The sequence below is a fragment of the Cupressus sempervirens genome, chromosome 6, assembly GCF_028749045.1.
Source record: "Cupressus sempervirens isolate cs-2001-9-10 chromosome 6, ASM2874904v1, whole genome shotgun sequence".
Taxonomy (NCBI): Eukaryota; Viridiplantae; Streptophyta; class Pinopsida; order Cupressales; family Cupressaceae; genus Cupressus; species Cupressus sempervirens.
The window spans coordinates 20,202,265-20,218,337 of record NC_143123.1 but is presented as its reverse complement, the minus strand read 5'-3'; the positions used below and the strand labels follow the sequence as shown (position 1 = coordinate 20,218,337).

The following is a 16,073-nucleotide window of genomic DNA, read 5'->3' as shown; positions in this document are numbered from 1 at the left end:
TGATTTTTTATCAGGACACAGAGTTAAAAATCCAAGATGCAAAAGGAAAAAGAATTAGAAATTAAGTCCCATAGGTTGTTTGGCCTAATGGACATTATTAACAAGATTCATTTAGAGTAATAACGGACCCTGAAGGTGCTCCAACTTACAGGAATTGTAAAAATAAATATTATATAGTTAGTTGTTTAAGTGAATATGTTGCCGGTATATATTTGGACTAGACAATTCACCAAAAAAATCACCCGAGCTAGTAAGGCTGAGCATCTTCAAAAGTTTAGCGACAAGCATGAGGACAACTTGGGAGGAAAGCAGCATACTATATCGAGCACTTTAATCCCAAATATGACCATAAACAAAAGAACTAGATGGGAGCAGATATAAATTGGAAAGAAAAAATATTGAAGGCTTGGCTAAGAGTAAGAACATAATTAGATTCAGCTTTTTTTAAAAGGACAGTATTTTAGATTCTATTCACAGGAGCAATCAATTAAGAGAAGAGATTTGGTTTTCTATCTGAAAGAAAATGGGACCAGGACAACATAATTTTTAATCTGACCTACCAAACCTTATCTACCTTAACACCACCTACACTTACACCTACACTTGCACCTACACAACTACTACCTACACTTGCAACTCAAAACTCACTCATACTACTACCTACTATGTAATTCACATTTACTTCGTGAAATCGGATAATGGATGATACCTAAAGAAGTGTGAAGCAGATAGAAGACGTTGCTATTGGAATCAAGAAGTGGTGCAGATAGAATGGCATTACATCGTGAAGTGTTCAGCTTACAAGGATATTCAGAACAATTCATTGAGACACTAAACATGAGCATCTTGAGTAACCTGTTTGAAGAATAGAAGATAACAGAAGTTGCTGATTTCCTGCTCAAGATACATGGTAGAAGATCCAAGATACAAAAAGGCTGTTTGGCCTCATAGACATTATTGAATACATGCATCCAACCAGTCATTTAGAGTAATCACAGACTCTGAAGGTGCTTCAACTTTCAAGAATTGTAAAAATAAAAGTTATGTAGTGAATCATTTCAGTGACCCTATTGCCAGTTTATATTTGGACTTGACAATTTGCCAAAAAAAAAATCACCAGGACTAGCACAACTGAACATCTTCCGAGTTCAGTAGCATATAACAGGGTATTCAATTCCGTTGCAGAAATTTTGTGAAAAGATCAGCAAAAAAGGTTTAGTCTGTTTTGTGAAGGACATACAAAAAGCACCAAAATTTCAACTTAATAGAATATAACCTGGCAGGCATTTTCAAATTCTTCCATAAGTAGATTTTAATTTTAAAACAATAAAGCTGTTTATTGCTTGGCATAAATCTAAAGCTTCTTCCCTGATGAAAGTTAACCCTTTAGAAAGGCTCAGATCATTGGGAAGAATATAAACATGCAGTTGGATCCTCAAATGCATCTCAGAACACAAGACATCTATTCCCTTCGAAAAATCTATTGATAGAACTCTAAGAACTGTCAAAACCTACACACAAATTATCAAAGTAATTAGTGAGCCTACCTGATGACAGTGAGATACGTTGAAGTTTTGTCAGAAGAATCATCACTAAGATTCTTGTAAATTCCAACACCAGGATTTACAAGAAAATCTTATTTTACTGAACATCTAATATTTATCAATTAAATTCCTGGTATTTATTTGTTGAATATCTGCTGTAATTCTTGTACATAGTACACAGTAAGTACCTCATATAAATATTAGAAATCTGTGAGTGCAGACATTAGTTGCAAATATTTCTTCTGATTGATACCAAATTGTACAAAAAGGGATCGAATTCAGCAGTACTCCCTACAATTTGACATATTTTGGAATCAAACTTAGACGGCAAGACTAATTCCTAGCTTTCTGATATTACTTCCAATAATTATACTATCGTGAATCCAGCTTGTTACGATAGTGAGTATTACAACAGAGGCTAAGACAGAACTGCTATTTCTCCCCATGCATATATTTATTTCTTAAATATTTGACATCTATCTGGAAAATTCCTCCTATTTTCCATAAGATATCTCTATTGTTTTAGTTGGATATCTACTTACTATTTGTCAAATGTCTGACCATTTAGCCATCAATTCCATCTATAAAAGCACCTTAAGTAGCATAATTACAATTTTTATAGAATTTTTCCAAACGTGAATGAAAATATTAGACAAAAAAGCATATATTTTTGTGCATAAATCTGCTCACTTTCTTAGAGAATTTTAAGTCTGCTACTTATTTGTTAGACAAACAATTCTAATTCTTAAATGTGATATATATCCAACACAAAAAGCCTCTAAATTTTGGCTTCAAATAACAAAATCTAACAATTATCCAAGACTTTTCTCCTACATAGCACATATAACAGTGGCCTTAAACAATATTCTAGCAGATATCCTGAAATTCTCAAAATAACTGCATCAAACTTAGAAACAAAAGTCATTTCTTCCCTTTCCCACACCACTTGCAATATTAATCTAAATATAGTTTATATTATAAAATTTAGCTATCTAATCAGCAAATTTGTGCGAATTTCAAATCGTATGATATTTGTTCCCTGGCAATTTTCTCTCTAAAATGGCTGCTACTTATTTATTTATTCGACATCAAATATTTTTTTTGTCAAGTAGCTGATATTTGTTAGCCTATAATAATAGCATTCAGAAATATTTCTACAGAACTGTGCAAAATTTAAGATACAGAAGTGATTTCTTCCCAGTCATGTACATATTTATTTGTTACACGCCTCACATGAATTTGTTACATGCCTGATTTTCATCCCTCGCAAAAAAATACTGAAATTTCATCTTAGCACAACAGAATTTAGCAAGCATCCCAGAATTTCCAAAAAGAGAACGCACGGACAATTTTACAGCCAAACATGTTATTACTCTCTAGCATAAATTTATCTACAATTTTTGGATGATCTACGCAAAATTTGGAAAAATAATTAACAGAGCTACCCATGGAAGGCGATAAGTGGAAATATACTCGTCAGAGAATCACTGGTGTTCTTAAAAAGACAGTTTTTTCTTTGCCAGTAATTTAGCAAAGCTATCCTTTAACTTTTCAAAACAGCATATTTTAAAACCAAAATGCATATTTCTCTGGCATAAATTTAACTACTACATTTAGATGATCTACAAGAAAAAAAATTTAAATGATTAGCAATGTTTACCCGTGGAAAGTGATAAAGAGAAATATTTTCATGAATCATAGTCACAGAAGACAGTTTTTCTTTTCCATCGAGTATTTGTTTCTTAATGTACGTTTTCGCAAAAATTAAGCCTTAAGATAAGAACTTGGCAGGTGAGACTCAAGACTTCGAAGGTTGTATCAAACACGGACAGCAGATCTAGTTCATCCGTGTCTGAAAACGCTGGTAATATTAACCTAGATTCAGCTCAATAAAATAGCCTAGCGATATTAATACAGTGCTCGACACAAATTCAAGCCAGCAAAGTTCATTCTTACTAGTCGTTAAATGTATTAGTTAAATATACGATTTTTAATTGTTAAATGCATCATATTTCGTTGTCAGATATCAGCCATCGATATTCTCCTTTAAGCCTAATATATAAGGTTCCAGCAATTGTACATCAAAACTTTCCCCAGATTTTCGTCGGCAAAGCCAATTTGTCGCTAGCATATATTCATTTCACAAATGCCTAATATTTATCCGCCGCAAAAAGAACCCAAATTTCAATTCTATACAATAGATTTAGCGACCATCCTTAAATGAAACGCAAACCACATACAATTTTTAAGACGCAACGGCCATTTACCCTCCAGAATCAATCTCTTTCCCAAATTTAAGCAATCTACATTAAATTGTCACCAAAAAACCACAAACGTACCTGAGGACGGCGAGAAATAGGAATATGTTCATCAGAATCATCATCTGTGCAATTCTCAACAAAGCCGTAATCTTCCTCTTCCTCCTCTAAATAATCCTCTTCATCGTCTTCATCCATTGCAAAACCTTCGCTATCATACACTTCAGAGCCATCATTTGCATCGTGCATATCCTCCTCAGAGTCCATCTCTTAATCCTAACAAGCAAATTTAACGAGGCTTATTTCCCCTTGTTCCTAACGAACAAATTTCGCAGAATGAAAACCCTAACAAACAAATTCGTTGTTTTTCTTCTCGCGTATTCTGCTTCGATCGTCACACAAAACTATACAAACGTGAAGTCAAAAATCCTCAGAAAGCAGCTCGAAATCTGAAAGTCACAGTATGTACAGCGCCAATCTAACAGGCGTAAGAAAAAATGATTAAAGTCTATCAATTTGAAACTTATACGAGACGGCCGGGAGGATTTTGAGGCCGATCGGCAACAATTTTTTGTCTTTTTTAATCCTCCAACGAGGGTTTGAAGAGCAAAATGTTAGACATAGAGTCTCGTGCACCCCTGAAGCTTTTAACTATGTCTTCTGTTACTCTGGAGCAACAAATTAGAATCGCCACCAGCTTGATTTGGGTTTATTCTTTTTAGCGGCAGATTCCTATGCCGCCAAGTCGACCGTGGTGGTTAAAGACTCCATGTGACCAGCGGCTGAAGGGTTAGTGGTGGACACTTAGATATAGGTGGTCGGTCAAAGGCGCCCACTATAATAATGAAAAAGGAGTAGACTAATGTTAAAAGAAGAAAAGGTAGACGAGAAAATTAATGAAAAGGTTAAATGAATATGATTCCTCTCATGAAGGGAGATTGGTGGAGGGAAAGAATTTCTAATAGACATTTCTAGGGAATGACTTTTTATCCCTTGCTTGTTATTGAGGGCCTTTGAAGCATTCATTTGGCTTGGGCTTTCTTCAACTTCTCATGCCTAGAGTCTCTTTCACTCAAATATGAATCTCTAATATGTGGTGTTGGTATGAAGAGTTTTGTTTAGGTTGACCTAGAGATATAAATAGGAAGTGACTATCCTCCACACAAAATGTACTTTTGATTAAAATTGTAAAAATCGAAAATACAACGGACTTTGCTAAAAAATTAGCATTTGTTCTTCATAATCTGTATGTTTTGTAATTGAAAACAACAATAAAAAAGATTGAGAAAAATACTATGTTTTCGGAGATCTGAAGAAGAAGGAAAAAATTGACTTTTGGTGCATTATGTCGAGAGCATAACCAATGCCACATAAACATGTTATGTTATGGAATGTTTATAAGGATAATCGAATTGATTAAATGGAGAATATGAACATCTAGGGTTGTAGATTTTGACTGAGATATAAAGTAGAAGTTTAAAGATGTAGACGAAAAAAGATTTAGTAGTTATTGTTTTAGGTCATTCTCTTTTAGGATTTGCATGCTTATGTAATAACCCCAATAGGTTATAACTTCTTCAAACACCAAAATCTTCTCTAGTTCAGTTGTTCGACATTTTGTCAAACACTTTGCAAGCAAGCTCCGATACCAATGTAATATCCTCTTACAAGGAACTAATATGCAAGTGCAATTCTTTTGGTATTTTCAATACAAATACATGGAAACTAGATATGGAATGCAAAACAATTGACATACAATACTGGCTACAGTAATGCCAAACTTTGATTATGAACTATCACAGGAAAATCATATGCTTATGAAGCACAATGATAATTACTAATAGTTACAAGAGGAACCTGATAATAGTGATGCCCAAGAATGAAAATGAATCAAACATAGATATTGCAACACGGCATCATGCATGCATACTGTAGCAGCCAAAATCTATTCTTCAATTTAAGCACAAATAGAACTCCTGAATTGAAGCTCTCTTGAATACCAAATTCAATGGATATTTCACCACCTCAAATGGTTGCAAGATTGAAGAGTTGACGTTCTCCAATGGCTGACTGAAATCGAAAACCTGATTTTCTTCTCCCAACTTAATATCAAATGCAATTCACAATAATCGGATGATAAACAATGAAGCTCTCACCTCTATTTATACTTTTCCTCCACCCTTCTAGAAGGAAATAAAATATTTAATAATTGGATTCTCTAGAAGTTTCTCCCTTTCCAATAATTAATGTGCTTTTAGGAAATTAAATTACTAGAAGTTTCCCCCTTCCAATAATTAATGCACTCGCTAGAAGCTTCTCTCTTGCAATACAATAATTAATTGTGCTTCTAGAAAATTAAATTACTAGAATTTTCCCCCTTCCAATAATTAATGCACTCTCAATTAATTAAATTAATTAAATATAAAGTCACCTTTTTTATTTTAATTTATTTAATGACTTTATAAGAAATTAATTTAATCAATTTCTCCTTATTTATCCACTTAGCCTTTGGAGAATGTCAAGGCTAAGAACTCCACTGAGATGCTAAAAAGATGGGGACATTACAGTCCGCCCTCCCTGAAATTGCTTGTCCTCAAGCAACTTCAAGTTTAGATGCTACAAAATCTCCTCATTCTCCCATGTTGCGTCCTCTATTGGTAGGTCCTTCCATTTCACCAAATACTCCCTTATAGTGTGTCGCCTCAAGTTCCTTTCCCTGAAATCAATGATAGCCTCTGGCACCAATATCAATTTTCCCTCATCGTCCAAGGTTGGGAGCACTATAGAAGGAACAATATGATGTCCTAGTGCCTTCTTGAAGTGTGACACATGAAAAATGTTGTGCACCTTGCTCTCTAGTAGCAAATCTAACTCATAAAGCCACCTCTCCCACTTTTCTAATAATCTTGAATGGACCATAGTATCGTGGCTTAAGTTTATCGGCACCACTCTTCTTAAGAGTGGATTGGCGGTAAGGCTGCAACATAAGATAGACCATATCTCCAACCTCAAAAGTTGTTATGTCCTCTTCTGGTCTGCATACTGCTTTTGTTGATTTTGTGCCTTGGTTATATTATCCTTGAGAGTCTTAACAATGTATTGACTCTCCTATAACAAATCACCTGCACTGGGCACTCTATTGTCACTCAAAAGCATGTCCATAAAATTGGGTGCCTCATACCCATACAGGGCTATATAGGGTGGCATCTGAATAGACATGTGATAAGTGGTATTGTAGCAATACTCACAAAGATAAATCCACTTTACCCATGCCTTCTGTTGCCCTGCTATATAATTTTAGAGAAATCCCTCCACCCATTTATTCACTATCTCTGTTAGACCATTTGTCTGAGGGTGGTAGCTAGTACTCAAAGTGAGCTTTGTCACACACAACCTAAATATCTCCTACCAAAAATGACTCATAAACCTGTTGTCTCTGTCACTCACAATGCTCTGAGTAAGCCATGTAGTCTAAATATCTCCTTGAAGAACAACTCTATCCCACGTGTAGTAGTGTATGTAGCAGTGATCGAAAAGAAGTGTACAAACTTTGTAAGGTGATCCACAACCACATATATGAAGTCCCTGCCTTGGGCTCTAGGAAGTCTTGGGATGAAGTCCATAGATAAACACTCCCACTTCCTATCAGGAATTGGAAGTGGCTAAAGTAAACAGCCTAGATAGGAGTGTTCCTACTTATTCTACTAACAGGTGGGACACTCCCTAATATACTGAAGTACTGCTTTGAGCCCTTTCCATGTGAAGCGCTCTCTAATCTGCCAGTATGTCTTCTAGAAACCAGGATATCCTATCATAGGTGAATCATGAAATGTTTTCAGAACCATCCTCCTCACTGTTGGGCCTGGAACCAAAAATATTTACCCTTTGTAAATGATAAGCTCATTCACAAGGGTGTATATGTTGTCCCGAATATTTTCATCTATGAATCTGGTGGTCCACAAATCCTTTGCATACTTTGCAAGGATCAAGTGTCTCCAATCCTTTGATATATATGTCAATAAGCTCAAATGGGGCCTACGTGATAAAGCATCAATAGCTACATTATGTGTCCCTTTAAAATATGTAATATCAAAGTCATAGGATTGTAACTTGCTCACCCACTTCTGTTGCCTATCATTGAGATCTTACTGCCCCAAAAAGTGTTTTAGGCTATTATGGTTAGTTTTGATACAAAATTTGCTACCTACCAAATATTGCTTGAATTTAGCCAAAGCATGCATAATGGCTAACATCTCCTTATCATATATGTTGAAGCTCTGCTCTGGCCCTCTTAATGTCCTGCTCTCATGAGAAATAGGGTGCTTCTCCAGCATAAGCACCGCTCCAATGCCCTCTTTGAAAGCATCACAATATAGCTCAAAAGGTTTGTTGAAATCTGGTAATGCTAACACTGGATAGGAAGTCATCAACTCCTTAAATTTCTCAAAACACTCCTATGCCTCAAGAGTCCACAAGAAACTCCCTTTCTCATCAAATCAGACAAGGGTGCTACGTGCCTGGAATGTCCATCCACAAACCTCCTATAGAAACCACATAATCCAAGAAAGCCCCTCAATTGTGTAAGGTTCACCGGTGAAGGCCACTCCATAATGGCACGAATCTTTTCAGGATCCATGCGTACACCTTCTACGTTGATGATGTGACCCAAATACAATAACTCTATCACACCCAAATCACATTCCGACTCCTTTGCATACAAGGACTCTCTGCCCAATATATCCAACACTGTGTCAAGGTGAACCAAGTGCTCCTCCCAAGATCTATTGTACACCAAGATATCATTGAAGACAAGTACAAATTTCCTCAACCGAGGATGGAAAACCCTATTTATTGTTGCCTAAAAAGTAGCAGGTGTGTTAGTTAGCCCAAATGGCATAACTACAAACTCAAAAAGGCCACAATGACATCAAAATGTTGTCTTCTTGATGTCCTACTCTTTAACTCTGATCTGGTGATAACTTGATCTCAAATCTATTTTTGAGAAGAAGCAATCTCCATGGAGCTCATCTATCAACTTATTGATCTTGGGAATGGGGTACTTGTTTTTAATTGTCTTCCTATTAAGCACCCTGTAATCAATGCACATCCTTAATGTCCCATCCTTCTTCTTCACCAACACCACCGAAAAAGCAAAAGGAGACTTACTTGGTCTAATGTGGCCCATAGCAAGTAACTCCTTTATAGTTTTTTCAATTTCATCCTTCAACCTCTTCAAATTCTTGTAATGTGTAATCATGATGGGCTTAGCCCCCTACCCTAACTCAATGATGTGCTCAATTCCCTATTTGGTGGTCTACCTTGTGGAATGTCACTCTAACTGTAACAATTGGTTCTTCTACTAACTAATTACATCCTTTAAGTAACTGAATTATAATTCATATTTACTTGACATAGAATTCAAAAATGGTTTAAAAACTGAAATTAATGCTATATTGTTTTTCTATTGAAACAAGTTTATCATGAACTAATAACTGATATATTCAGCCAAAAAAAAAAAAATCTAAACTTAGTATAGATTACTGAAATGAGAAATGCAGTCTATTATGCTCTTGAACAACTAACTAAATTTTCAAATAAAATCTAACTTTTCAATAAAAGAAACTTATAGCTTAAATAAAAAAATAATTACTAACTTACAGGTTAGAAAGAACATACTATTTTTAGTTGAGAGACTTTCTAATCGGTTGTCCAAGCTCTGACTTTGGTGAGAGAAGAAGCATTATCATTGGCTTAACCTCCCAATTGCAGACCTTTTTACTTATCCCCACAAGTTCTAAGTTAATAGAACAGCCCTCCCTTCCCCAAGGTCAGGCGTGAGATGTTCATTGATCCAGCCATTGAAGTAATCAGGTGGGTTGAGGTCCCAATAGCTATTTGGATGAATAACTGAAGCATCAGGACAACAACATGATCAATTTGTTGTGGCAAGTATGCCTTTTACCACCCTGGCCAAGGATTTCAAGATGTGGGTTTATAACCCAATCTCCACCACTCAACTTGACAACTAATTTTGAAAGTGGAAATTGCATGAGCTATTTCATTAGATTTTGTTTATGTAATAATGCTTTACTAATCTCGTTCATGTATTTCTTTTTACAGGTTCATCTACACCTCCTCACCATTATTAGGCCATCAGGGCGGTGACTCTTTGGTGCCTGAACATTTGTCTTTATTTGTATATCTTGTATTCTCATCACCTCATAATGGCATTATCCGGGTGATATCTTAGATACTTCTCATTATTGCTTATCAGTTATTATAACATGTTTTCATTGATAAAAGAAAAATAAATTTAAATGAAAATCTTAGAGATCATTCTTAAGTTTGGCAATCATGGGCATATTCTTTCTTACAAACAAAACAAAAAATTTAAGACCAGTTTTGAAATATTGCATGAACAACATTCATACCCAACTATGGTTAAACTTTAAGTGCAGTATTAAGTGATTGTAATCGCAGACCAAAAGATGATATACATTTATATCAGATCATAGAGAGGACGACATATTTTATTACTGACTAGAAATAACAAGAACAATATTCAAGCCGACTTAGCAAATAGGTTTTTAAAATAAATAATAATAAAAGAGATACAAATGCATCCTAATGTGACTCTTTGCTAAGAAAATTTGATGCAGGAGCATCCAGAGGTATAAGGGCAATCCTGTGTCACCCAAAAAAATGTACTTAGACTCAGTTTCTATTTTATGTCTTTACATTTTTGGATACCCATTTGGCTCAAATAAAGGTCCCAACTCTCATAGTTCAACTATCAGTGCATTTGAAAATCCCGAAAAAATAGGAGCATGCAATTTGACCATCATTTTGGTGACCTAGAAGGTGTGACTTGGCCAGATGAATTTAATTGAGATTTAGAGCATTCCAGAAAAAGAATCAGGTCAAAAGGCCCCACGGTTTGAAAGTTATTGCAGTTTTTCGGGTTTTGGAGACCCCCTAAGAATGCTTCAAAGTTAAGTTTGGGGCATTAAATGACCTCGAAAAGGGTCAAAAAATGGGGGACAAGCGAAGCTGTCCATAGGGCTATAGAGCACTTCGAGAGCTTTCCGAAAATGTAAACGGTTCGTCAATCGGAGTTACGGTTCAAAAGTTATGCCTCCCGGAAGTTCGGCTACCGTTTCTGGATTCTTCTAGAATTGCACCGACTTCTAACGCAGCTTTCGGAACCTTCTATTTTGTCGGTGGATGCCTACTAGCACTTTCTAGAATGTACTCCTAGTCCTTAACCCTCCGGGGTCTATTTAAGGAGATTTTTGGCATTGTAAAAGGCAGCTCGGATTGGAGCTTGAGAGGAGGTGCTAAAAGGAGAAATCTTCTCCAGTGTTATGCTATTGTAAGCCTGTAGGGCATGTTTTGAAGTTTATTTTCTCTGCACTGTTTGTACTGGCATATTTTCTCAGTTAATATAATTCCCCTTTTCTATTGTGTCCATTCTATTGTTGGGTTGTGTCCCCATCAAGTGGTATCAGAGCCGGTTTTCCTGAGTGTGTAGACAGAGCGCCGACTGTGAGGCAGTTTGCACCAGGACTGTGTGGTTGTGGGTTCGAGTTAGAAGATGCCTCCACGAAGAGAGCGTGGTGGAAGGGCCAGAGCTGTTGATCCTGAGGAGGTTAGAGCCCTCCAGAGAAAGGTACAAGCATTGCAAGAGGAGCTTCGTAGAGGAGCAAATATTGCTGCAGATGACAATAGTGAGGATGACAATGAAGAGGAAGTAATGGAAGTTGACGGGGAAGTTCTGAATCCTGTAGAGGAAAGGCTTTTTAGGGCCATTTCTAGGTTTGGGAAAAGACCTACAATTGAAGTGGGTATATTTTCGGGAAATTTGAAACCAGATGAGTTGATCGATTGGATCAATGAACTGGACGAATACTTTGAGTATGAGGATATAAGGGACCCAGATAGGGTTAAGTTTGCGAAGGCCAAACTAAAAGGCCATGCCAAAATCTGGTGGCAAGAGATTCAACTGGAAAGACTTAGAAGAGGAAAGGAGAAGATCACAAGATGGGATCGCATGGTGGACAAATTGAAGAAGCAGTTCATTCCTGTGGACTATGAGCTTGATCTGTTTAAGAAGATGCATGGGTTAAAGCAAGCAGGAAGATCAGTCCAAGAATATACAGAGGAGTTTTACCGACTCCTGATTAGAGCGGGGCATGCAGAAGCAAATAAGGAGAAGGTTGCTCGTTATATCAGTGGGTTGCGACCTAGCATCCAGGAGGAATTAAGTCTGGTACGAATGACCAGTGTTGAAGAAGCATACCAGTTTGCCCTACGAGTTGAAGAGAAGCTGAGTAAAAGGTTTGAAGGAAGACAAAGAGAGCGCGGTCAAGGAGGAAGGGGAAGCGATAGATCATCTGGAGGCCGCAATGAAACTCAAAAGAAAAATGAAGATGAGGGTACTAGCAGGAACCAGAGGAATGAGGGTTTCAACCGCTCCCATGATCAAGACTTTGGAAATCAAAGAGGAAGAGGTAGAGGACGTGGGCAAGGAAGAGGAGGCTTCCGTGGTACCTGTTTCCATTGCAATGAAGAAGGTCATCGTGCCTTTGAATGCCCTCAACGACAAGGAAGGACAGATAGGAGAGCTGAGGGCCAAGCTAGGATTGCTCATGTGGATGAGGATGCACAATCATCACATTCAGAGGATGCAGAAAGAGGAGAGGCCTTGGTAAACGAAAGAGTCCTACTAAGTGGTGAAAATGAGCCAGGACAACGGAGGAGTTTGTTCCGTACCAGATGCAAGTGTGAGGATAAATGTTGTGATGTGATCATTGATGGTGGTAGCACTGATAACCTAGTATCAGAAGAGATGGTCTCTAAGTTGAAGCTCAAGAGGGAGAAACATCCCCAGCCCTATCGGATTTCTTGGGTAAAAGATGATCATAAGGTCCTGGTAAGTGAACAATGTTTAGTAAAATTCAAAATTGGGAGTTACCATGATGAAGTTCTCTGTGATGTTATTTCGATGGATGTTTGCCATCTATTGTTGGGTAGACCATGGCAGTTTGATAGACATGCAATACATGATGGACATGCAAACACATACTCTCTGACAAAGGATGGAGTTCGCCACAAATTGAAGCCCATGAAAAAGGAAGGTGAAAAGGTATGTAGCAGTGCTAGGATTTGTCTTGTTGATGGAAGGAAGTTTTTAGATGGCATGAAACATCAGCGTATGTGCTATGCTTTGATTCCTAGGAAAGGTAAAGAAGGTAGTAGTGAAATACCATTTGAAGTTTCAGATTTACTAGGAGAATTTGGAGATATTATCTCTGATAATGTTCCAGATGGATTGCCACTAGTAAGGCAAATCAGTCATCAAATAGATCTGATTCCAGAAGCTAGTTTTCCTAACAAGGCTGCTCACAGGATGACTCCTACTGAAACAGAGGAGCTAAATAGACAGGTTCAGGAGTTGTTGAGGAAGGGATTGATTCGAGAGAGCCTGAGTCCATGTGCAGTACCTGCAGTACTTGCACCAAAGAAGGATGGAGAGTGGAGGATGTGTACAGATTCTCGAGCTATAAATAGGATAACCATCAAGTACCGATTTCCTTTGCCAAGGATGGATGATCTTATGGACTGCTTGAGTGGAGCTGAGTACTTCACAAAGATAGATCTGAAGAGTGGCTATCATTAGATACGGATTCGAGAAGGAGATGAGTGGAAAACAGCCTTCAAGACCAAGGAGGGTCTTTATGAGTGGTTAGTCATGCCCTTTGGATTGACGAATGCCCCAAGCACCTTCATGCGGCTCATGAATGAGGTACTTAAGAAGTTCTTGGGAAAATTTGTTATTGTCTATTTGGATGATATTTTAATTTTCAGCAAGACTTTGGAAGAACATTTACTGCATATTCGTAGTGTCCTTGAAAGGCTAAGGGAAGAGAAGCTGTTAATTAATCTAAAGAAGTGTGTCTTTGCAAAAAGGGAGTTAGTCTATTTGGGATTTGTTATATCACCTGAAGGTCTCAAAATGGATCCAGAGAAGGTAAAAGCCATCTTGGAATGGCCTACTCCAAGGTCTGCTACTGAGGTAAGATCATTTCATGGTCTGGTTAGTTTTTACAGGAAGTTTATTAAGAATTTCAGTGGCATATGTGCACCTCTAACTGATACAATAAGAGGGGATAGAAAAGAGTTCAAATGGACTACAGCAGCTGCAAGAAGTTTTGAATTGCTAAAGAAGAAGGTGACTGAACAGCCTGTGTTGGCACTTCCAGATTTCAGAAAAGTATTCCAGGTGGACTGTGATGCTAGTGGTAGCACTATTGGGGCTGTATTAAGCCAAGAAGGTAAGCCTATTGCATATTTTAGTGAAAAATTGAATGATGCAAAGAAGAAGTATTCTGTTTATGATCAAGAGTTCTATGCGATAGTTCAGGCCTTAAAGAAATGGAGGCATTATTTGTTGCCAAAGGAATTTGTTTTGTATACTGATCATCAGGCATTACAGTACCTAAATAGCCAAGGTAAATTGAATCAGAGGCATATGAAGTGGGTAGAATTCTTGCAGAGTTATACATTTGTGTTGAAGCATAGAAGTGGAAAATCTAACAGGGTTGCAGATGCATTAAGTAGGAGACAATTGTTGCTTACAACAATGCAGGTTGAAGTAGTTGGGTTTGATGAACTCAAGAATTTGTACCCCGAGGATCCTGATTTTGCTGAAGCATGGAAATCTTGTAAAGAACCTGTTGCTGTAGATAGAACCAAGTGGTTAGACTATTTGATTCAGGATGGCATGTTGTTCAAAGGTAGTCAATTGTGCATTCCAAGGAGTTCCATGAGGGAAAATCTGATTAAGGAGAAACACAGTAGAGGGATGGCAAGACATTTTGGTCGGGATAAGACCATTGCCATTCTTAGAGAACATTATTTTTGGCCTCAAATTACACAGGATGTGAAGAAGTTTGTACAGAGTTGCCAGGTTTGTCAAGTTGCCAAGGGGTTTAGTCAAAATACTGGCCTATATCAGCCATTGCCTGTTCCATCAAGGCCATGGGAGGACATAAGTATGGATTTTGTTCTTGGATTGCCAAGGACACAAAGGGGTAATGACTCAGTATTCGTGGTGGTTGATAGGTTCTCCAAAATGGCACATTTCATTCCATGCCATAAAACTCATGATGCTGTCCATATTGCAGACTTGTTTTTCAAAGAGGTGGTAAGACTACATGGTCTTCCAAGAAGTATAGTTTCTGACCGAGATACTAAATTTGTGGGGTATTTCTGGAGGACATTGTGGAAGAAGTTGAGAACAGACTTGAAATTCAGTTCCACGCATCACCCACAGACTGATGGCCAAACAGAAGTGGTAAATAGAAGTTTGGGCAATTTGCTGAGATGTTTAGTTGGGGATAAGCCCAAGGGATGGGATTTGATTCTACCATAGGCAGAGTTTGCTTATAATAACTCTGTAAATAGGAGTACTAGAAAATCACCATTTCAAATTGTATATGGTAATAGCCCAAGGACTGCACCAGAATTGAGGAAGATAGAACAAGGGGAGAGAACAAGTGCTGAAGCTGAGGAATTTGCTGAACACATCAAGCGTCTACATGAGGAGGTTCAAGCACACATTATCAAGATGAATCAAGAGTATAAAGCTAGGGCTGATGCAAGGAGAAGACATAAGGAATTCCAAGTAGGGGATCTTGTCATGGTGCACTTACGAAAAGAAAGATTTCCAGTTGGTACTTACAACAAGCTGAAAATGAAGAAATTTGGTCCCTGCAAAATTTTGAAGAAACATAACTCAGGAAATGCATATGAGGTTGAGCTGCCAGATGGTATTCACATTTCTCCCATTTTCAACATTGCAGATTTAACAGAGTATCATGATGATGGTGCAGATGAGGAGCTGGTTTTAGAGCCATGCCCAATTCCTGCTTCTAAGAAGGAGGAGATAGAAGACATTCTGGATCATCGTGTGGGTAGGAGTACCAGAAACAGGCAGTATGAAGAGTATTTGGTCAAATGGAAAGGACGATCGATCGAAGACTCAACTTGGATTTCAGCAGCTGAGGTTTCCCATTTGGGATTTCCTCTACCATCCATAAAGTGACAAGGTCACTTTTCAATCTACCCTGGGTGTCTGATGCAGGAGCATCCAGAGGTATAAGGGCAATCCTGTGTCACCCAAAAAAATGTACTTAGACTCAGTTTCTATTTTATGTCTTTACATTTTTGGATACCCATTTGGCTCAAATAAAGGTCCCAACTCTCATAG

At 37.6% G+C, this 16,073-nt stretch overlaps 1 protein-coding gene across 3 annotated transcripts in view; it reads right to left on the bottom strand.

Annotated features, from left to right (window-relative positions):
* Positions 1 to 4,422, bottom strand: part of LOC149550854 (putative E3 ubiquitin-protein ligase ARI7) — a 30,548-nt gene extending 26,126 nt beyond the window's left edge. For all 3 annotated transcript variants that reach the window (XM_089786438.1, XM_089786439.1, XM_089786437.1), the window contains exon 1: positions 3,884 to 4,422. In XM_089786438.1, the coding sequence (XP_089642564.1) occupies positions 3,884 to 4,069 (186 nt within the window). In that variant the 5' untranslated portion in view covers positions 4,070 to 4,422. The remainder of the gene's footprint in view (positions 1 to 3,883) is intronic.
* Positions 4,423 to 16,073: the final 11,651 nt, after the last annotated feature.